A 24172-nucleotide genomic window follows, 5' to 3' on the forward strand; every position below is an offset into this window, starting at 1 on the left:
CGTCCGACGCTATTTGGCTTCCAAGATATTGGAAACTTTCGATCTTCTCCACTGCTTTCCGCGCTACCGTAAAGCTGGAAGGGTTGCCCGTTTTGACATCCAACGATTTGGTCTTGTTGACGTTGATGGTGAGACCCGCCGCAGAGGAGCGTTCGGCTAGGTCATTGAGCCTACTCTGCATATCAGAGCGCCGTTGTGCTAGTAGAGAAACATTATCAGTCAAATCGAATTCGTTGTGGTGCTCCATGATGATAGGCTCACACCAGCGACTACCCGGAAAGGGTCAGACAAGGCTCCGTAGTGCAGAACTCTGCACGTGAAAGCCTGATGCTGCGCTTCGATGAGGTTGACGATTTTATCCGGGACTCCCTTGCGTCTCAGGGCGCCCCACAGATTCTCGTGATTGAGTCGGTCGAAAGCTTTTTCGTAGTCAATGAAAACCAAATAAAGGGACTCTTGGAATTCATTGACCTGCTTCAGGATGATGCGGAGCGTGACAATATGGCCCACACAAGATTTTCCGACACGGAATCCTGCCTGCTGCTGCCGGAAAGTCGCGGCGATGTTCTCCTGTATCCGATTCAGGATAACTTTGCACAGAACTTTCAGAACACTAAGACTAAGACGCCCTGCAGTCCAGTTACAGAATAGTTGATGCATCCTTTGAGCGGATAGCATGGGGTCAGCTTTGAGCATCTCTGCATTCTTCCCTTCGTCGGCCAGGGAGTTCATCCACGCTCGCTTGTCCCGTCTGCAAGAGCGCTTGACTTCCTTTTCTAGAGCCGAGTACCGTTGACGGGATTCGTTCTTGGCTCCTCTGGTTCTCGCCCACTCTATCGCGGCTTTTGCTTCTCTACGCTCCACAATCTTCCACCTATCTCTACACAGCAAACAATATATAGTTATCTGTGCAAAAACTTCATAAAAGGCTAGTTGGCAAGAAGCTTAAAAATATAACTAAAAGTTGATGTTCTAAGATGTTTGTCAATTTTCAAGTGTCTTATTTTTTGCTTGAGTATGAACTTTATTTAAAAAATAAATTACAAATATTGAAGATATACTTTTTGAGATATTTCAGTTTTCAAAACTTTCTTGAATTTTTACTCAAAATTATTTCAAAAAAGATTACCTTTCGTATTTTTTTCCGAAGTACTTAACTTTTCTAAACCACTTTGTCACAGACGTCATTTCGATCAGAAGTGACGTTTTAGTGCTACAAATGATCGAAAAGTGCCAAAGACGCCATTCTAAAACAATTACAAAATCCAAAATGACCGAATTTGTGCAAAAATGTGAACACACAATTATGCAAAGTTGCATGCAAATCGGAGATTGTTGAGCCTTAAATTTTAAATTTTTTATCCTGGAACTGGTCAAATAAATATTTTCAGATCATAGCCATGATAACTACATACTATTTTTTTAAAACGTTTGTACAACTACAACCAAAGTAATGTAAGTGGAAATCCCATACTAATTCACCGAAATCTATATACAAACTTCAAATCATTTGCGCGACCACTAAACCTTCATCAATATTTACTATTTTTGGGGTTCGAATCGAACTGCAGGGTGGATTATCTCAAATTAATCGTTTTTTTTTTAATGAAGCATCCTTATCCCCATATCTACCTTATGAGCATTCTTAAAAGTACGAAAACAAAATTACTACGATTAATCGAACTAGTTGTATCGATCAATCAAACCGTTTAGTAGCGGAGATACATATAATTCGTTATCTGTAAATCCAGTAATTAAAGGAAACAATGATTTCCATTAATGTTCACCATTTGCAAAAGCATCGTTCGATAATGATCAAGTCAAATGGAAAAGTTACGAAATTTTTTCGTCGAAACTGCAATTGGCACCATTCCCACATTTTCGCAATCCCATGACGTCGGAGCACGTGCGCAGCTGGCAATCAAAATTTTAAGTCGCGTTCCAATTTGGGTAGAAAAAAAATACATCTGGATTGAAACAATGGGTGTCATTTAAAGATGTCGTGAGTCATTTACATTACAACATCACGTGCCTACCGGAACAAGGACAATACTCAATTTCTAGAATTATTGCAAAATTTATCGATGGTCTGATCGATATAAATAGGATCATTGTTAGACTCATCAGACAGTTCAAGTTTCGTGACCAAAGCTGCAATAACAAACTCCCAAGATGAAGACTCTGCTGATCGTTGGATTGGGCCTGTGCCTGTTGGGCGTCACCGTTGCCGAGCCCCAACTCTTGTCCGGTCTGACCGGCCTGCTCTCGGGTACCATCTCCGGATTGCTGAGCACTCTGCAGAGCACCCTCTCAACGCTAACAGGCCTAGTCAGCCAAATCAACACCGCTCTCACCAGTGCCATTAGCAGTGGAAATGCTGCCCTAACCGCGGCCCTAGCTCAAGCCCAAGCCGCTGCCCTCACTGTCCAATCGACTCTGAGCAGTGTTCTCAACTCAGGACTCACCTCCGGAGTGTCTTCGCAGCTTAGCGCTTTGACCTCTCAGGTATCGGATGCCATCAACAACTTGAACTCCATCGTCAGCCAGGTCGTGGCCGCCGGAAGCTCTGTCCCGTCGACGCTGATCAACGAACTGAACACCGCTACGGCCAATGTTGCCAGCCTCGCCTCGTCAGCTGCGTCTCAAGTCACATCCCTGGCCGGCTCTGCTCCAGGACTGCTGGGTGGTCTGTTTGGATGAATTTTTGGAATTTTGTTAATAAACCAATACTTCACAGAGTTAACAAGCAAAAGCCATTGATTATTCGAAAGGCCCTTCGCTAAGTAATGGTAGTAAAATAAATACCCAATATCAACCAGTTCAATTTCATTGCTAACCAACTCTCATTGAATTCACCTTAATCTGACTCTAATCCAAAATCAACAACAAAGCACAACAGCCCCCACAAAGACCGAACGCCTCATTGGACGCACATAGAATTGGCTCCAAAAAACACTAAACTGGCACTCTCTGTGTTCTGTGTGCCGGCGGCAAGCGACCGACCGACGACCGTTCGATTGGTCGTGGTCGGCCATTCAACCAGAGAAAATTTGTTTACCCACGACTAACCCCCAATCCCAGCCTGCTGACCGTGCTTCGTTTGGCACAATTCGGCAGCGGCGGCGTCAGGCTGCCAAAAACAATTTGCATGCAAAAATATAAACTGCCCCCCCCCCCTCATCATCATCATCATTGTCGTCGTCGTCATCGTCTTTGTGCTCCGTCGGGGGGTAGTTTAGTAGGCTATTGTTAAATATTTGGCCACTTTCGGTCGTTCCGTCTCCGTGCTTCGCTGCAATTTTCGCGTCTGCCACCATGACTCCGTGGAAATTTAATTGTCCACAGAAACAGAACCTACTGTGTGGAGTCGAGCCTACCTCCACCGCGGGAGTTGACGAGTGGAGGATTAAAAGAACGAAAGTCCGCAAGATCGTCGTCGGAACACGTGCTGGAGATTAAAACGGATAGTATTAAAAGGGTGGAGCGGCGGGGGGGGGGGGGTAAGATGCGTTCGTTCGTCATTGACTGCGGTGCGGTTTGCTGGCGTAATTGAGTATGATAATAATGGCAATTAGAGAAGGTACCGAGGAGATCGGTTAAATGGTCGGGCCCGGAATTAGCAATTCAGATCCAACTGGTGGGGTTGAAGGATGGGACGAAGAGACGATGGGACGGGATGCGTCGATGGGGCAAGACTTTGATGTTTGCCTCGCGTTCCGTGACTAAGCGAAGCTTTTCCAGTTCCAGTGCGGGTCTGTAATTTTATGTTCGGGACATTTTGACAGTGAATGGTCAGTACGGTGATGCATAGTGGAGAACCAAGCGTCTCCATTGAATACAGCATTTTAGGTCAGCCAGTAAGTGGACGCATGAAGGTAATAGAGTTAAATCAACCGGTCAGGAGTGGCATTTTTTTTCAGTTACCGAGGGTTCGTCATCTGCGTCCAAGGATGTTTTTTAATTCTGTGTAAATCGGTTTTTGACCAAATATTTAGGAATGAAACCAGTAGATGCTTCGTACTTCGTTCTCACGGCAGCCTACACACTTAAAACCAAAATCTGTCCTCGGTGAAGTATATTGCCGTAGCCATTCAGTGAACTGAAAATTAGACGAAATTTCGGTAAAAATACATAATTCGTCGGTATTTTGAGAAAATAAATCATTTATCAAGATTCGTCAAAGGTAATCTAGTTTGGAAAGTGTCATTCTGCCGAAGTCTGAACAACAAGTCCCAGTCGAGGAGCAATGAGTGGATCAAAACGGTGAAACCACTTATTGGAGGTACAAGATCTCTGGATGGTGGTGACATAATCGTTGCTTTTATGATATTTTATGGATCTACCTTTCACATTTCCATCCGTCCATGAATGTTTGACACCGGTTTCAAGCTCGCAAAGAAAATTTTGGATTGTAATGATGCTGTGAAAGTGGTTCCATTAGTGAAAAATGGCGCAGACCAACACTCATTCAACTACATTTCATTCAAAGTTGGCATCAATGTTGAACACGGGGAAGCCGCTCTTAATGCTGATTAGTGGCCGGAAGGAAGGCTGTTCAGTAGACATCAAAATTATTTGATAAAAGGTGATATATCATCTATCAGATAGAGACCTATCACAGTGATAGGTTTCTATTTGATAGATTCTCTCTCAGTCTATCATGATAGAACCCCTATCCCATCTCTGATACTATCAGTATGAAAAAAAAAATGATAGATAGAATCAATGATGGGACAATCTGGGAGACATTGTCAAATACACTTCAATATGATGAAATTCAAGATGGCAGCTTCCGGGTATAAACAATCTGGGAGACATTATGAAATACCCAAAATGGGTGATTAGGCCGAAGCAGGCTTGCTCCCACTCACTTTTAAATATGGGTATTTTTGGAATCGTGGTGACGTCTAGAGACCGGAAATCGATGCTCGACGCCATTTTGAAATCCAAGATGGTGGCTTCTGGCTATAGTAAAATCTGGGAAACATTATCTATTTGATAATTGAGAACTACTTCGGCCCAGGGTTACTTCCACTCACTTCGCTATAAAAAATGTTTTTCTGAAAGTCAAGATCTTTTTGTTGGGTGACAATAGTTTAGAATTTTCTCACTATGCGGCGCTGAAATACGTGCCTTTCTCGTATATTCAATAGCTCGAGATCTTGATCAGCTAGAAAGTTACTGTCTTCGGCAAAGTTGTTAAGGGGTTCAAGATTTTTTGGTTGGTAAGCATTATTTAAGAATTTGCTCACCACGTGGCGTTAGTATGCATGTACACTTCTCGCATATGCTATATCTCGAGATCCTGACCAAATAGAAACTTACTGTCTTCGGCAAAGTGGTTCAGAAGGTCAAGGTCTTTTGGCTGGTGAACAGTAGTTCAGAATTTTCTCACTGCGCTGCGCTAGTATACACGTGCAATCCTCATATATGCTACAGCTCGAGATCCCGAACAGCTAGAAAATTACTGTTTTCGGCAAAGTTGTTTAGGAGATCAAAGCATTTATGCTGGTGAATAGTAAATAGTTCAGAATATTTTCGGTATGCGGTGCTAGTGTGCATGTAAAATATTTGTATATGCTATAGCTTAAAGTCAGGAAGTAACTGTCATCGTCAAAGTTGTACATGCGACAAAGTTCTTCCGGATTGGTGATGATTAAATATTCAGAGTAAATTTTGAAAAATAGTTTAACTTTGGGTTTTTTTTAGGGGGTGTCCTTAAACTTATGATTGGGAGTGTACGGTTTTATAAATTTCTCCATTCAACTGAGCAAAAGTGCCTCACTCTCTGAGTTAGTCTCGATGTCCGTGCACACGTAAATACACGGATTTTTTTTTATTCTAGACCCCTCGATAAGACATTTTGAAATTAGCCTTAAATGAAAGGGAGACTCTAAACATTCATTTGTTGGAAGTTTCTGCGATATCGATCTTTTAAGATAATGTTTTCCATCTGAGATACGTATTACCACTAATTTATCAGAGATATACAAGTAGAAGACTCACACCAATTTATGTATCCACAAATCTGCATGGAAATTTTCATCAGTAAAAGAAATCCAGAATAAATTTGTCTTATCCCACTTAGGCTGATGTAAATTATATTTTTATTTTATGATATTTGATATGCGAGAATGGCCCGCCAAGTTTTGAGAAATTTCTGAACTACTGTTCATCAGCCAAAAGATCTTTATCTCCGTAACAGCTTTGCCAAATACAGTAAATTTCTAGCTGTTCAGGATCTCGAGATATTATATATGCGAAGATTTCACGTATATCCTAGTGCCGCATAGTGAGAAAATTCTGTACTGTTGACCAACGAAAAAGTTTTGATCTCCTGAACAAATTTGCCGATGACAGTTTAGCAGGTCTTGAAATATATCTAATTCGAGAATTGCACGTGTATATAAGCGCAATGATGTGAAAAAAAAATCTGTCGACCTGTCGGCCTTGGCTCCCTGAACAACTTTGCCCAAGACAGTAACATTCTATTTGGTCAGAATCACGTGATAATTTGCATGTGAAAATTTCACGTGTATACCCAAGTAACCAAAAGTTCCGCATTCAACGATTAAAATCACTTTCAAGTTCCGTAAAGTTCAAATAAAGTTCCGAATGAACCTTCAAGTTCCATAAAGTTCAAATAAAGTTCCGACAGAACTTTCAAGTTCCATGAAGTTCAAATAAAGTTCCGACCGAACCTTCAAGTTCCATAAAGTTCAAATAAAGTTCCAACAGAACTTTCAAGCTCCATAAAGTTCAAATAAAGTTCCGACAGAACTTTCAAGTTCCATAAAGTTCAAATAAAGTGCCAACCGAACCTTCAAGTTCCATAAAGTTCAAATAAAGTTCCGACAGAACTATCAAGTTCCATAAAGTTCAAATAAAGTTCCGACAGAACTTTCAAGTTCCATAAAGTTCAAATAAAGTTCCGACAGAACTTTCAAGTTCCAAAAAGTTCAAATAAAGTTCCGACAGAACTATCAAGTTTCATAAAGTTCAAATAAAGTTCCGATAGAACTTTCAAGCCACATGAAGCAATCCTCACAAGTATTTATTAGTAACAAAATTTAATGTACGTAAATATTAAATGATCAGTGGCCCGAATAAATCATAATTCTTATATTTATGCAGTGCATCAACATTTTATCCAAACATAAAAAAAAATTAAAAAGTAATTTCCTGGATTCGAACCCGTGTATTTGGCCTGCGATCTACTAACGCTAACCACTGCGCCACAAATGTGTTGGAATACCATGCAGGCAAATACCAATTTAAAATTCATCAAGGTGTTAGCAAGTCAGTCAGCTGGCACTGAAAACTCCAACAGTAGGCGGGACAACAGCTCACTTTAATATATTTCAGATGACGCAGCGGTTCGTGCTGGGGCTCTCGTGCAGAAGGACTGGGTTTAATTCTTCAAACAGCTCAAATTCTACTACTAACGCTGATAAATCAATACACATTAATACCTGTCTTTAGAAATAACATTCATAAAAGTGCGAACTTAAACATAGAATTGGTGTAGAGGACAAAAACCTTTTTTATTTTATTTTCTAAAAGTTCCGTTCAAGTTCCGCCTGAAGCTGCTTAGAATGCTCTTCAATTATTATACCGGAACTTTCAAGTTCTTATAACGACTTAAAAATGAGGCTGCTTAGAATTCTAAAGACCATCACCAACTAAGCTGCTTAAGCCACAAATGGCCTTTTATCAGAACTTTTGGTTACTTGGGTACTAGCGCCGCTTAGGAAATTCTCAACTATTGTACACCAAGCTACTGTTCAACAGCTTTGCCGAAGACAGTACCTTTCTATCTGGTTGGGAACTCGATGTATACTAGCGTCACGTAGTGAGCAAATTCTGAACTATTGAGCACCAAGCAATAGGCTTTGACCTCCTGAAAAACTTTGTGAAAGACAGTAACTTTCTATCTGCTCAGGATCTCGAGATATATCACATACGAGAATTTCACATGTATTCTAGCGCTACGTAGTGAGAAAATTCTGAACTACTCTCCACCAGCGAAAAAGTTATAGTCTCTAGCACAACTTTGCCCAAGACAGTAACTTTCTATCTGGTCAGGATCTCGAGATTTTCCATGTTGTAACCAATTAAGTCAAATTCCACGTAGTACGGACACCGTTTACGCGGTTTCCATTCACATTTTTTCTATTATCCGCATTTTTTGGGGGTTAACTGTGATAAAAGTTTAGCTTGTTTGGTTAAAAACAAGTTTTTTAAGGAATACCCGTTGGTTTCGTATCGATTGGTGCAAAATGGCAATGCATAACTCACACTGTTGTATAAAGTACAACGCGCGAGTACTCGTGTTACAAAAGTTGGCGCGAGTAACGGAGGGTTAAAAGTGTTCGGTATTTTTTTCCAGACTTTAATACAACCAGAAGCCTTGGATTTCGAAATGGCGTAGGGCATCGATTTCCGGTCTCTAGACGTCATCACGATTCCACAAATACCCATATTGAAGGGTATTTGATAATGGTTCCCGATTTTAGGATAACCAGAAGCCGCCATCTTGGATTTCAAAATGGCTTCGGACGTTGATTTTTAGTCTCTAGTCGTAACCACGATTCAAAAAATACCCATATTCAAGGGTATTTGACCCTGATCTCTAGATTTTGTATAATCGAAAGCCGCCATCCCATCATCTTGGATTTCAAAATGGCGTCGGGCATCGATTTCCGGTCCCTACGTCTCTAGACGTCACCACGATTTCAAAGATACCCATATCTAAAAGTGTTTGATAATGTTTCCCAGACTCTAATACAACCAGAAGCCGCCATCTTGGATCTCAAAATGGCGTCGGGCATCGATTTTCGGTCTCTAGACGTCACCACGATTTCAAAAATACCCATATTGAAGGGTATTTGACAATGTTTTCTAGATTTTTTATAACCAAAAGCCGCCATATTGGATTTCAATATGGCGGCGGACATCTTTTTCCGGTCGCTAGATGTCACCACCATTCCGAAAATATCCATATGTTTTGTATAGTTTGTTGAACAAGTTTGGCAGATTCTTTACTGATACAAACCATTTTTCTCACTATGCCAGGTTTTTCGGTATGCATGATAATATAAAATGCTAGAGATTAAACAGGCCTCAAAAAATGTGTCAGGATTGCCTGTTCCTGATGTCTGTTCGAATTCCAGTGGTATTGTATGCAGCTCTTCAGCTTCCATCACGGCTCTTCCGGCCGACAATGGATCTGTTGTAGTTAGCGCTGTAAACGTAGCTCATCTCCTGTGCATCTACTACCAGAATGATCGAGGGCTATGGACCAAGGTAGATTTGTTCTTTTTTTCCGGTAGCGAGTGAGATTATGACGTCATTATAAGGACGGAGACATGCACAGGTAACAATTTGATGCTTAACAATTAAATCGATTTTAATTCAGCCTTAGTTTGAATAACTATTGTACATTGACCACGTTAACCTTTGTTCAGCTTTTAACACTCCGAATACGATGCCTCCGAAAAACATGTAACGGTCAAGTTTGCAATGGCATTACTTAGCCATTTCTTAATGAATTTCAAAAATTGTGGTACCTTTAGAATTCCTAAGGTTTGTAGATGATTTTGATTGCAGAAAGATTGAAAATAGAGTCGTCTACTTTTTTAAAAAGTGAAAAGAGTTGTTACACGTTTTTTTGAAAAGTGTGTTTGTATGGTTTTGCAAGTGGCGCAAGATCTGTAATTTAGATTAATGGGCACAAATGTTCACTATTAGCCAGAAAACAGTCATTGTTTCCTATATATGGATGCTGGAGACAACGGAACGTTCCTTAAAAAATCCGGAACATCCGTAAAAGTGGTCAATCCATGAACCTGATCCTAGAGCTTTGCGGTTTTTTTGAAAACATTAGGAACTTCTGATATAAAAAATATTTGGGGTCGTCACATAAGCATGTACCTGGATGGCCATGAGACCGTCCTCCGGAAGATCCGGAACATCCGTAAAAGTGGACAATCCATGAAACTGATCCTAGAGCTCCACGTTTTTTTCTGCTGGCCATCCAGGTCCATGTTTATGTCATGACCACAAATATCACAGTTCTTAATGTTTTTGTAAAAAGAAAACTGCGAAGCTATAGGATCAGTTTCATTGATTGACCTCTTTTACGGATGTTTTGGACTTACTAGAAGATGGCCCATGGCCATTTGGGTCCATTTTTATGTCATGACCCCAAATTCTTTCTTATATCGCAGTTCCACATGCTTTCGAAAAAAAACCGTGGAGCTCTAGGATCAGTTCCACGCATTGACCACTTTTCCGGTTTTTTCGGATCTTCAAACAATCAAAAATTCGTACATCCAAGCAAGATCATAATTCTAAATGTTCATTGGATAGCTTAACGTCCGAATTTATTCGCCTCTTAAGCACATAATGAGGAACTAGAACTACAAGTATTCAGAAATATATCTCTTAACTTTTTGCCATTCTTGCATTCACGCAAAGACACTCCAACCCATTTTCAGAGGTTTGATTATTGTCGGACCGAACTAAACACAGCACCACCCAGAAACTTGTTAATCCACTTGGTACATTAATTATGTAACAAACAATAATGTTAACCTCTGCTTACAGATGAAAATGAATTTTTACCGTCCCTTTGGATCCCACTTCAATACAGGGATGGCCCAAAATCATCAAAATTCAGTTCGCCAAGCAGAATCTCACGAACACTAGCGTGTAAATTCATATGATTTTGACAGTTCTTACAGTAATGCATCTGTAATGTGTATACAACATCCGTAATCCCTCCTTTTTTTAAATATTCTGCACAAAAACTACTTTCTAAGCTCCGCCCCTGACAGGATTTCCCGACGTTTTTTTTATCAATGGGGTGTGACAGAAAGTACTTTTGTGCTGAATATGTAAAAAAGGATGGACTTCAGATGTTAATCTAATTGCATATATAGAGGTACCAGACATGTTTACACTATTTTGTAGCTGTGAGAGGTACAGCATAAATGACATGCAATTTTTCTCTCAATTTGAATTTTTTTGGCTCTTTGGACCAAGGACCAATTGTTCGATCTCCACAAATTCCACATCCAGGTTGTCATCAAATGAGCGGAATCACAGCAGCATTGCTCTAGCCTGACTGCGCTATTGTTCAGCAAAGGCAGAGGGAAAAATTCCACCTTTTTCTGATTTGCTCCTGGTTCTGCTTGCCCGGAACTTTAATGATCGAAGGAACGAAAGCAGAGCTCTTATATAGTTTTACAGGTTCAAGCAAAACGATGCGCAACCAAATAGTACTCTATTATGACGACTTGGTTTGGGGAGAACGTTTATTTCATTAAAACAGTGATAAAATTATCAATTTTTATTTGTAAATTTTCCAACGATTTTTTTGAGAAAATTGGAAAAGCATTTGTTGTAGCAGATTGTGAGAGTTATTTCCTATCGATTGGTGTATTTAAAGTTTCATTTCGTCGATAAATGACAAAGTTATAAGCGTTCAAAATCTTACACCTTTTCGTGACGGTCGCAATTTTATGTTTTAGATTTACCCCCAGTACCTTCCCGTAAGACGTAGTCTACGTCAAAATGGAAGACCGCTTCATATCTTATAGATTTTTATGGGACTGCAACAAGGTACTGACTAATTGGATTTACATATTGATATTGTTATTATAAGTCTAAAAATTATCTTTGCATTTCGGGATTCAAACCAGCAGTCGCTGATTCACAGGCATATCATACCCACTGGACCACTTAAGCATATGTATGGCAAAAGGTATGATCATTAACTTGAAACACGTCAAATTTAAGTTGAATAACAGCAATCGCAAGAGTAATACACATTCCTCTCATTTTCAATAGTAGTTAACACAATGTCATGTGGAAGTGTGGAAGCAATTTAAGTGCCATAATTGAGTTATATTTTTGGAATTCTTTCTCAAAATTCAGTGCAATATAGCAGTCCACAGAAATACAAATGTTAATACTTCCGACGTCGTCGCAGGCCACTTCTACCTGGAGCTATTCCTAAAAACCTCCTCTACATTGTCTCTACTGCTGCCGCTGCTTGGGATTAGAATGCTAGGCAGTAAATTTAGAAGAACTAAAATGCTGGAAATGCAATGAGTGACACTGGCTACTAGGGTTGGTTAACCGGTTTTACCGAAACCGGTTTTACCGAAACCGGTTTTACCGAAACCGGTTTTACCGGTATTACCGTGCTGTTTTTCAATACCGAAATACCGCTTTTTCTAAAACAAAAACCGATATTTTCGGTATTTTATTGCAAAAGTATAATCAATTTTAAAGAAAAAAAAGCAGCTCTCTTAATAATGAACATGTTAACCAAATTGGCTAAACTACCCCACCAAGTCCGCTTTATGCCCAATCTGGGTAATCTCTTTGAATCGTCTGAGTAAAATGATGTTAGCGTGTATCGAGAGAGGTGGAACTTAAGGTTTGTTAAGCTCTGATGACACGAATAACTCACGAACGTCATTGTTGGTCTGGTCAATGAATCTGTATGAATGAGAGAGACGGCATGAATGATTGAATATGTTTCGGGTTAAACGTGCGCAGTCGTGTAGTAGTCGTTTTCGTTGACAAGTTGGCAAGCAGCGTCGGAAACATTGATTTTGAACCAATTCCGTGAGAACAATATTACAAAATGGATTTTGAAGAAAAGGTGAAGCCAGGAGTGCCAGAATGTTCTATCTGGAACTATTTCTTAAGAGGAAAACAGAACAGAGGAATTGCAAAGTGTGTCAAGTGCAATAAAGTTATCAAGTGTGAAGGTTCTAGCACAAGTGGATTAATTGCGGCCAAACGAAATGCATATGCCCCGTCTGAAACATCTGAGCAAATTGCATCAACATCCGGATCCAGTGCGAAAAAGAGAACCATCGAACCATCAGAAAATCTCCAGTGAAAAATGACGAAGTACTCCAGAAAAATGTCAAAGCAGACCACGGAAAAGAAATAAGTTTGCTTGCTGACTGCAGAACAAAATGGAATAGTCTGCAGGCAATGTTGCGCTGATTCTACGACCTCCGGACTGCGGTTCAAAAATCCCTGCTCGATTTGAAAACCAAGAACAAGATTAGTTTTAGCGAAGAAGAACTGATAACAATCAAAGAAATTATTGAAGCGCTGGAACAGTTCTGGCTTCTGTTGAACTGCTGTGCCGTAAGGATTGTACGATCTATGAAGCCGATGTGGGCTTACACTTTATGCTAGAGCAGCTCTCGGAACAAACTTCAAATATCGCGAAACAGCTCCTCGAGTCTCTTGTTGGAAGAATTTCAGAAAGACGTAGATTTGGTTGCATTTATGAGCAACCGCTCTGTCCGCGATACAATGACAAATGACTTTGGAATATACTTCAAGACCTCGCGGACTGCTTTGATAAAGCAGTCGATTGAAATACTACATGGTTTGATTGATTTGGAACGGAACGGAATGAATGCAGAGATCGAGCGAAGAGAGGAACTCAATCGACTAGATGATGCAGCTGATACAGAGAACGATGGTTTGACTGTGAAGGAAAAATTTGAAAGACGGAGCTTCTAGTTCTGGCTCAACGTCAACGTCAGCAAACAGTTTGACGAAAGTTGTTGGACAAGAGTTCGCCTACTACGATGCAGAGAGTTTGAAAGGCAAATACATGAAGATCATTTACGATGCCCTTTGCACTGTACGTCCTACATCAGTGGAGTCTGAACGAGCATTTTCGGCATCCGCAAACTTTGTCAGTAAGCTCCGTTCTCGTTTGGGAGATAATACGATAAACGCTCTTTGCGTTCTCAAAGGTTATTTTAACGAACAGGCCAAGCTTTGAATAGTACATTTTTTTATTCAATCGTTGACCAATAAACGCTGTTTATACAAATTATGCAGCTTTTTATTTATTTTAAAACTTCGCCCAAATACCGGTTTTACCGGTTTAACCGGTATTAGAATTTTCAATACCGTAAAACCAGTTTTAGGAAAAATGTGCCGGTATTACCAACCCTACTTGCTACATTTAACAAATCAGGCTATCAAAATATTTGTAGTGCATTGGTGATTTGTGGAGTAGTGTTAAGCTAAAATAAGGGTTGTTCAATCTTTGAGGTTGAATTATGGAGATACAATTAGCTTCATGCACTACTAATCAACTATATATTCAGCCTGCTGTTAATCAGCTTTGTACACCTTAAATCCACCAATAATCAGCTTATGTTCTTACTGTTACTTGGGTGGCCGTTTATACAGTGCTCAGCTGTCCGGGAATGCCTTTTTGGTTTATCATACAGACCGTAATGCCTCCAACAGTGTAAAAACCCAAGGTAGAGGTGTCCAGATCGCTGTTTGAACTCGTTGGAACAGTTATATCGATCCGACACCTGTTTCCGATGCTCTAGAGCAGTTGTGGGTTAGAATCACTACGCCAAGTCAAGTTATCTATTTACCTCCTGACTGCCGCAACGATGTCATTAGTATTCAGGACCATGTGAACTCTATCGGTGCTATTGTTTACAATTTGGAATTCAATAACTATGCTCTGCAGCTCGGTGATTATAACCAGCCTTTGCTCCGGTGGAGTAAGTCGGACGATGGGTCTTTCCAGGTTGAACCTCAATCGGTTCTATCGGCTGCTAGTTCAACGCTTATCGACTGTTTCGTTTTACATGGCCTCGCGCAGATCGATGGTCTATCGAATAGGAACGGGCAAAATCGCTACGAAGATATTGCCAAAATTGTTCGAACATTACGAAGCAGGAGTTCAACCGTACAAGTAACGACTATAGGACTATAGGTTACTCTCCAAGAAATGCATTTGAGCCCCGTCCGTTTCACATCAGTGAACATACCGTCAATCTAGCTCTTCTCAATCTAGATTAAAACTCTCGTTTGCTGCCGGCCCAGACGGCATTCCTGCATCCGTTCTGAAGCTGTGTTCGGGATCGTTGCTTACACCATTGGTGAAGCTATTTAATCTGCCACTACAGGTGAGTAAATTTTGATATATGTTACTCACCCACAAGGCGATAAAAGGAATGCCAGCATGGATTCTACCCAAAACTGAGCGAATTCGTGTCGCTCTGCGTTCGGTTCATGCACTCTGGCGGTCAAATCAACGCTGTTTACAGTGATCTCAAGGCTGCATTTGACCGAGTAGACCTCAACATTCTTTTGAGTACGCTTGAGAAACTCGAAGTGTCTGAATCCTTCATCTCGTGGTTCGCTTTGCGTTAAGATTGGAGCTTCTCGTTCTGAAGTGTTCACGAACGTTTCCGGCGTTCCCCAAGGAACTAATCTGGGACTCCGGTTATTCTACGCTGACGATGCCAAAATGTATATGGTCATCAATTGCATCGCTGATTGTGGATCGTATGAAGAGTTGGTGCTCCCGTAACTTTTTGACGCTCAGCATCAACAAGTGCAATGTGATATCATTTCACCACAAACAAAACCCCAAAGTGACCCCATTGGCTTCGTACCACTCCAGGACAACATTTGAATAGCGGCACGAAGCTAGATCCGGCCATAAGATCGAGGAAGCAGACGCTTCTGTAGACACTCCTTGAGGTAGGGAGATCCCCGTTTACAGTCCCGGTAGTCACGAACGGCGCACTCCGTTTGCCACATGAGCAGATCGCTTGCCAAATCATGTATTTATTGACAAACTTTGAAAGTTTCTGCTTCCTTACTTCCTGCGGAACATCAAACTTGAGGTGGGCGGTGAAGAACAGTAGCCCCGGAAGCTGCCGGAAGTCCGCCTTGACGTAAGTCTCAGCATCCATGATGAGACAATGAGGCTTCGTCAGCATCTGGGTGAACAGCAGCCGTTCTTGACGATTTGGAGCCTTCTGCACTTTGTACGTATGCAGTCGCTCCAGGTCCTTGGCTCTCTGAACGAAAAACTTGGACAGATTCAACTTTTTGGCCACATCCCTGACCGAAGCATTGGGATTCCGCTTAAACGCTTTCACGACACGCTTGTGATCCTGATCACTAATAGAACATCCATTCTGACCGCTTTTCTCCTTCCGTTCGATGCTCAGAGTTTCGTAGTTACGTTTAATAACACAACTAACCCTTGACTGCACGATTCCAAGTTGTTTTCCGATGCCCCGATGAGAGAGTTAAGGATTTTCCAGGTACTTGCGCAAATCAATTCGCAACGTTGCTTTTCGGGTGACGCCATTTTTTACAACTTTAGAAAAACTGACAGCGATAAAAAATACAGTGTAAACAATACACTCTAAACAACTTCTACCCAAATTTTCAAGAGAAAATACCCAATGGTTAATTTTCAACAGCGTTTTTTTCCGTAATGCAATTTGATGTGGGACACCCCTTAAACTCAGCACCAAGCATCGTAGGACGCGGGAAAATCCGAAAACTTCAACTGAAGTTTTCCGAGAAAATTAACCTTTCAATTTTTTTCTATCATTCTGAGAATCTTTGACCCATTTTGTCCGATAATAAAAATAATTCCCAACTGGATCCAGAACATCCATAAAAGTGCTCAATCCATGAATTTGATATATAGTGTGTAACTCTATAATGTGAAGGAGGTTGGATATGAACCCATGATTTTCTACTCAGTAAAGGCTGACTAAAAGTAAATTGGTACGCCCCTCGCGCACCACTAGCATGCCTCTAGTGTTGGGAATCGAAAATCTTTGACAGTGGTTTGTTTACACTTCTATAGAGAACAACTGGTGCAAGTTTGATCGAAGTAGTCGATCGCGTTCAGAAATAACGTCAAATGGAACTCGAAAGAAGAAGTGCACAAACACCTGGAAAATCCGCAGTGGTCCGGTTCCAAGCTGGCTAAAGTGCTGAAGATACCGAAAACAACAGTTTGTCGAGGGCTCAAAACCTACAAGGAAACCCTGACTGTGGAATGGAATCGGGGCACCAACGAAAAAACTGGAACCATGGTTTGCAAGCTGCGCAGCAAGGTGTTGAGGTGCGTTAAAGCCAACCCCGGTCTTTCGATCCGAGATGTGGCCAGAAGGTACAAAGCCATCCTTGCCAGGGTAGGATACAACACGTACAAAGCCAGTAAACATCCGAACCGGCACATGAAGCAGAATTCCGTGGCCAAAAAGCGTGCAGGGCTCTTGAACGACCATGTTTCGACGAAGCATACGTCAAACTCGATTTTAAGCAGCTTCTCGGTCAAAAGTTTTACATCGCGACAGGACGTGGGGATGTGCCGGGAAGATTCCAGCTCGTGTTTGCCTATAAGTTCGCAAAGAAGGCCATGATTTGGCGAGCGATTTGCAGTTGTGGCCTGAAAACGGAACCATTCGTCACATTCTGGACGATGACATCCCAAGTTTACATCGAAGAATGCCTGAAAAGAGCTTGTATTGCCGTTCATCTGCAAGCAACGGGACAAAGTCATCTTTTGACCCGATTTGGCCAGCTGCCACTACTCCAAGCTGGTTCTGTAGTGGTATGCTGCCAACAAGATCGATTTTGTCTCCAAGCTAATGAATCCTCCGAATTGCCCGGAATTTCGACCTATCGAAAAATACTGGGCAATTTCAAAGCAGTGACTTCGACGAAGCGACGGGGCAGTCAAGGACATCCAGCAAATGCGGGCAAAGTGGAAGAAATTCGATGATTCCATGTCCGTTTCCACTGTGCGGGCGCTATTGGGCTCCATCAAGAGAAAAGTTTAAGATTTCGTTCGAACTGGAGAAATGTAACCATCTAATGCTGTAACTTTGAAGTTTTAATAAAAGTATTGTAAAGCAACCGTTAATGGACTTTTAAAACTTATTCAATCACGAATTACAGGTCTTTACAATTTACTTTTAGTCAGCCTTTAAGAAAAATCGGTCACCACAAGGCCACCGAACTCCTGATTTCACAAAGCAATTACGACAACACTCCTGTTCAACTGTTGCTAGATTTCGATCCCAGTGGCGACCTTATCGACAACGGTAACAACACGTCTTTCGTAAAACGCAAATATTATTTCTTTTAAGTACTCGTTCCTCCAACCGAATGAGCTGAAACCTTCTCCACAAAACTACAGAAGTGTTCAATTTTTCGATTTAAAATACCATTTTTTTAAAGCACCAAGTGAGATACTAGGTATTGTTTAACTAAAAATAGTTTTAATTATTTGAATTGCAAATGGATTGTTAGGAACATAAATGCACGGTTTTCCAGGACTGTTCATCTGACATCTTTTACGGTCAATCAAGATTATCCGGAGAACCATGATATGGCCATGATTTATCCCAAAATATCAATTCTGTGTTAAACACGGTTTGGTATCATAGTTCTGATCTATATAGAAAAAATCGCATGGCTCTCGTACTGATTTCATAATGTGGCATTTCGGATTATTCGGAGAACCATAAAATGTCCACTTTATCCCTAAATATTCATTCCATACTAAATATGCTTAGATCTCGTGGTTCTGAACAATATAGAAAAAAATCGCAATTTTCTAGGACAATTGGGTTCTTTAAGGGTATTGAGGTAAATGCATAGGGTAACCAACTGATTTTGGACCCCTAGAGGAAGTGAGATCACGTTTATGTCAAAATATTATTATTTGTTTATTATTATTATGCAATTTACATGCGGTTGTGTTCGAAAGCTACTCATCTTGGATGTAAAATGTCACTAGATGTTTTATTTATTGATATATACTCGAAAAAATAATTCTTTTCACATCATGATATTCACATATTTTGGACCCTTCCACTTGATTTTGGACAGTGTCCATAATATATTTTGGACACACTGAATGGGAACGAATAAATTTTGGACATGCTGAAGTTCTTTCAACCTATGAGCCTAAAATTAATTACGACGGTCACTTCTTCCTATCTCGCATTTGTTAGGGCCGTCTAGGTGAGAAAATTTTCAAAGAAGGTGCCGTAAAACGGGGTGAAATTGATCAGCGGGGTGAATTTGATCGCTGAGTATACCCAATATTGTACTTATGCATAATATTTTTACAATGTATACAAAGATACATTCGTACGCTTAGTAAAGAAAAACATGTTACACATGAAAAAATATCACGAGAAATTTCAGCGATCAATTTTGCCCCACTGATCAATTACACCCCGTTTTACGGTATGCATAAAAGTTAACCCCCCGTTACTCGCACTGCTGTACCAACAATCAATACGAAACTAACGATTTTAAATTGGCTCACCACTTTAGTAGCCTATTGGTCCCAAGCAAACGATTAACGTACCCTATTCTAGTTGAAATTCTATTACTACACTATGTTTGTTTTGATTCGCTATGAAAGTTTGACAGATAACATCAGGGGTGTGTGGATTCATGCAGAACATGCAGGGGTGAGTGAAATAGCTTGGGACTGCTTGGGACCGTTGTTCTGGTACTGAGTGAGCCAAAAATAATAATGATTTTCTTCGGGACCCAGTGGTCTTAGAGTTACCTCTATTGTTGTACTTTGTACAACACATATGAGTTTTCCATTGCCATTTTGTTGCTGCCAATCGATCTGAAACCAACTTGTATTCCTCAAAAAACTTGTTTTGAACTAAAAAAGCTAAACTTTGATTACAATTAACCCCCAAAATGCGGATAATAGAGAAAATGTAAATGGAAACCGCGTAAACGGTGTCCATACTACGTGGGATTGACTTAATTGGTTACAACATGGAATATCTCGAGATTCTGACCAGATAGAAAGTTACTGTCTTCGGAAAAGTTGTTCAGGAGGTCAAAGCCTATTTCTTAGTGTACAATAGTTCAGAATTGTCTCACTTCATGGTGCTAGTATACATGTGAAATTCTCGTGTATAAAATATCTCTAGATCCTGACCAGATAGAAAGTAAATGCCTTCAGCAAAGTTGTTCAGGAAGTCAAGCTCTTTTCGTTGGTGGAGTAGTTCAGAAATTTCACACTACGAGGCGCTAGTATATACGTGTAATTCTCGCATATACAATAGCTCGAGTTCTTGACCAGCTAGAAAGTTACTGTACTGGGCAAACTTGTTCAGGGGGTCAAGACTTTTCGACTGGTAGACAGTAGTTCAGAATTTTCTCACCACGTGGCGTTTGTATACATATACACTTCTCGCATATGATATATCTCGAGATCCTGACCAAATAGAAAGTTACTGTCTTTGAAAAAGTTGTTCAGTAGGTCAAAGCCTATTGCTTGGTGTAGAATAGTTCAGAATTTTCTTACTATGTAGTTCTAGTATACACGTTAAATTCTCTCATATAAAATATCTTGAGAGCATGACAAGATAGAATGTTACTGTCTTGGGCAAAGTTGTTCAGGGGATCAAGGCCTTTTGGCTAGTGGACGGTAGTTCAGAATATTTCACTTCATGGTACTAGTATATACGTGCAATTCTCGCATATGATATATCTCAAGACCTGCTAAAAATGTACTGTAATCGGCAAAGTTGTCCAGGAGATCAAACCCTATCGTTGGTGGAAAGTACATAATTTTCTCACTAGGTGACTTCAACGTCACGTGAAATCCTTGTATATAAAATATCTCTGAATGACCCGCATACTAGTGCCACGTAAAGGGAAAATTCTGAATTACTGTACACCAACGAAAAGATCCTAACATCCTGAACAACTTTGCCGAAGACAGTAACTTTCTGTCTGGTCAGGATCTAGAGATATTTTATATGCGAGAATTCCTCATGCATACTAGCGTTGCAAAGTGAGAAAACTCTGAACTTAAGTCCACCAGCAAAAAGGCCTTGACTTCCTGAACAACTTTGCCGAAGACAGTAACTTTTTATATGATCAGGATTTCGAGATATTTTATATGAGAATTTTACGTATATACTAGCACCATATAGTGAAAAAATTCTGAACTATAGGCTTTGAACTCCTGAACAACTTTTTCGAAGACAGTAACTTTGGGGGTTAACTGTAATAAATATTTAGCTTGTTTAGTTAAAAGTAAGTTTTTTGAAGAATACTCGTTGATTTCAGATCGATTGGTAGCTCGGCTGCAAAATGGAAATGGAAACTCACACTGTTGTACAAAGTACAACGCGTGAGTACTCGTGTTACAAAAGTTGGCGCGAGTAACGGAGGAAATATAATATAACATAAGGAAACAACTGATCATACCATAAAAAAATCATTCAGAAGTAAATCTTAATACGGAGACCTGACTCTATGCTTGCAGTTCATATTATTTTTGTATGGGCTGTTCATAAACTACGTAGACGGTTTTTGAGAGATTCAACCCCCCCCCCCCTTCCGTAGAAGACAGTCTCAAACACAAAATTTAAAAAATTGTATGGACCGTAGACATCTGCCAAGCGCTCCCACCCCCCTAAAGCGTCTACGTAGTTTATGAACAGCCCCTTAGTTAAATGCCTTTGGGAGATAGGAAAACTTTTGTGGAAAACTAGGAACTAGGAAAACTAGGAAAACTCAGAGTGGACCACTCTACGTGTTTTGCCGTTTTTCCCATTTTGAATCGCCTGATAAACAAGAAATATATTTAAAAACAATGAATTCATATAATTTTGATTGATTTACTTACCAATTTAATCAGAAATCTGATATAATAGCACGATCGACCAACCGGATTTTTTTGTCGCTCTTTTGATGATTCTCATTTGATAAGTGTCCAAAATAAGTTGGTAACATTTTTTTACGATCTTTTTTGGACACTTTTTATTTAATATTTTTTAAGTAAAATCTTAAGGTGAAATCTTTATAAACATGTAAAATACATCTTCCAAAGTCAGATAAACTGATTTGATAAAAAAAAATCATTGAATTGTATATTTTAGACCAAATTTAAAACAAGTACACTAACGCCGATTCCTCTTGACAAACGTCGAAACATGAAAATTTTTCCATAACATTTTCTAAAACTGCATTAATTGAGCAATTGTAAGCAATTTGAGGTGAACTAATGATCTTGAGACATAGCAAGTAATTGAAAGAATGTAATTACAACATCAACCCAGATGAATTTGAAGAAACTAGACAGTAAGCGAGGAAAATATATGAAAAGGGTCCAAAATATGTAGGGGTCCAATTCAAGTTGGTTACCCTATTCGTAATCTGCATTAAAAATGGAACCCAAACCCAAAATTTCATCAATTTTGGTAAACTGGAACTATTTTAAATAAGTACGATTACATTTGCAAAAATCACCTTATTAGCGCCCCTCGGTGTCACTTTGTATGGGAGCGAGCTGTCAGTTTGTTAGTTTAGTGTCAAACAGTGAATTTATTATTTTGCTTTAAATCTTGATTTAAAAATCGAGATGAAAGTGTGTGGATTCGAAAAAAAATATCGCTGTGCTCCAAAAACGAAGCTCTTTCAGATGATGTATAAAAAACGATACATTTTTCAAAATTAAAGAACCCAATTGAGAATTGATTGTGCAGAGGAAGAATCCATCTAAAATCATGCAATTCGCATAGTGCTGAAGGAAGTGCAACTGCTACTGCTACAGCAAATTTCAACAGCACTTTGCAGTGCTAAATATTACCGGTAAATGTTTCTACCTTGTTCTATTCTTATTCCTCTTCGATCCTTGTTTGGGCCCTACCCGAGGTAACCCTGCTTGGATATCGATTTGGAAAATATCTCTTCGATTCTTCGGATTCTTATAGCAATCTGCTAGATTTGGAGAAACTTTTTTCTGCCGCCATGGTGCCTAAGCGTAAAAGAAAAGGGCAATCTCTTGATCCCCCGTCTGATGAAATCCATTTAAGCAATCAATTTGATATGCTTACGCATGATGAGAATGATCCATCATCTAGGCAAAACTCCATTGAAAATTCCCGGCTTAATGCCAAAAAGGAAAAGGTCCCCCCTATTGTGGTAACCACTGCCGATTGCCATGCTCTTCACACGGAACTTTTGAACTTCGTAAAAGTCAAGATTTCACTTCAAACTGGCCGTCGGAGTGAATGCCGTGTACTGGCTGAAACCATGGATGGATTCAAACGACTATTCAAGTATCTTACTGAGAAGCAACACAATTTTTTCACTTACGACACCAAATCTGAACGTCTGTTCAAGGTTGTCTGGAAAGATCTGCATACCTGGATCAGATCTAAGATGAGTTGAACCAGTCCAAGTAATCAAAATAAAAATGAAATCCCGTCCAGGTGATTCGCGTCACGGAATTTCTAATGATTTTTATTTAGTTCACTTCAAGTCAAGTAGGATTTCAAACTTTACGATTTTTTCCACGAAAATAGTCCTTGAACTGCAGGCTTGGCTTTTTGTCTTAGATGATACTGATTGAAAGCAAACGAACGTCAAACATTCAGATCTCATGGTTCCTTAGCAATAAACTGCTAACCATGATTATTTTCTTCAAAGAATCGGCCGAATACTAAAAGTAATAACTCTTACTCTTACCCTCACTATAAGAAGCCCATTTTAGTGCACACACAAAGTCCCTTCATTTCCCTTTACATGGCAGGCAGCGGAAGCTCTTTGGTAGAATTTTACTTTGAGCTTCTTACGCCTGCTTCCGTTTCCTGTGTGTTCCATGCTCACGAGAAGAAAAAAATGTGGCTAATTTCCAATCATACACAGGAACAGGAAGCAAGAAATTAAACGTTCACTTCGGCAACGGAAGAGAATTGGCAAGCGAAACGTTCCCTGAAGAATAGAACGCCATATACCCGAAAGTGAACCGACGGAAGCGCGGAACGATTTCTACATATCGACATGCACTTTTCCCGGGAACTTCAAAGGGCAAGAAAAATGGAAACGAAACGGAATGGAACGGAGGGAGTTCCATAAATTTTTCAGCAATCGTAAAAGAAACGGACGGAGCATGTTCATGATTCGAATCAAACAGGCTTGTCACGAAGTGGTGAGAGCCCAATTTCCGGAACCGAGCCGCCGCGCGATTTGGGGTCGGAAGGGAACGTGCTTGTTTTACGATCATTTGTAGAGTTTTGAAAGGAGGTTGGGCAATTAGGGTGATTATTTAGAGAGCTAATTAAACAGTTCATTTTTTGTTTCATTTGATTAAATACCTACTGCAGTCGTAAGAGGAATGTTGGGAAGTGGGACTTAATTGAATGGCATAATTTAGCCATGTGCGTTTTTGGATTGAATCAAACGTTTTTGATCAACGCTTACGGAACAAAAGTATCCTCTAAGTAAACTCCTATGAAAGCAGTAATTTTAACGACATTTCCCATTTAGTTAAAACCAACCACTG

The 24172-nt window shown here is 40.1% G+C and overlaps 2 protein-coding genes across 6 annotated transcripts in view; both read left to right on the plus strand.

Moving 5' to 3' along the window:
* The window catches only part of RhoGAP100F (Rho GTPase activating protein at 100F), a 314040-nt gene that overhangs the window by 197215 nt on the left and 92653 nt on the right, over positions 1–24172 (plus strand). The gene's annotated exons all lie outside the window — the stretch shown is intronic.
* On the plus strand, positions 2129–2700 carry LOC135702121 (uncharacterized). The gene has a single exon (XM_065223119.1). It carries the CDS (start codon positions 2173–2175, stop codon positions 2698–2700), a length of 528 nt encoding a protein of 175 aa, XP_065079191.1. The 5' UTR covers positions 2129–2172.

Source organism: Ochlerotatus camptorhynchus, unplaced genomic scaffold (genome assembly GCF_037179485.1).
Source record: "Ochlerotatus camptorhynchus isolate MF236.1 unplaced genomic scaffold, CSIRO-AGI_Acam_v1.1 ptg000185l, whole genome shotgun sequence".
NCBI classification, from domain to species: Eukaryota; Metazoa; Arthropoda; class Insecta; order Diptera; family Culicidae; genus Ochlerotatus; species Ochlerotatus camptorhynchus.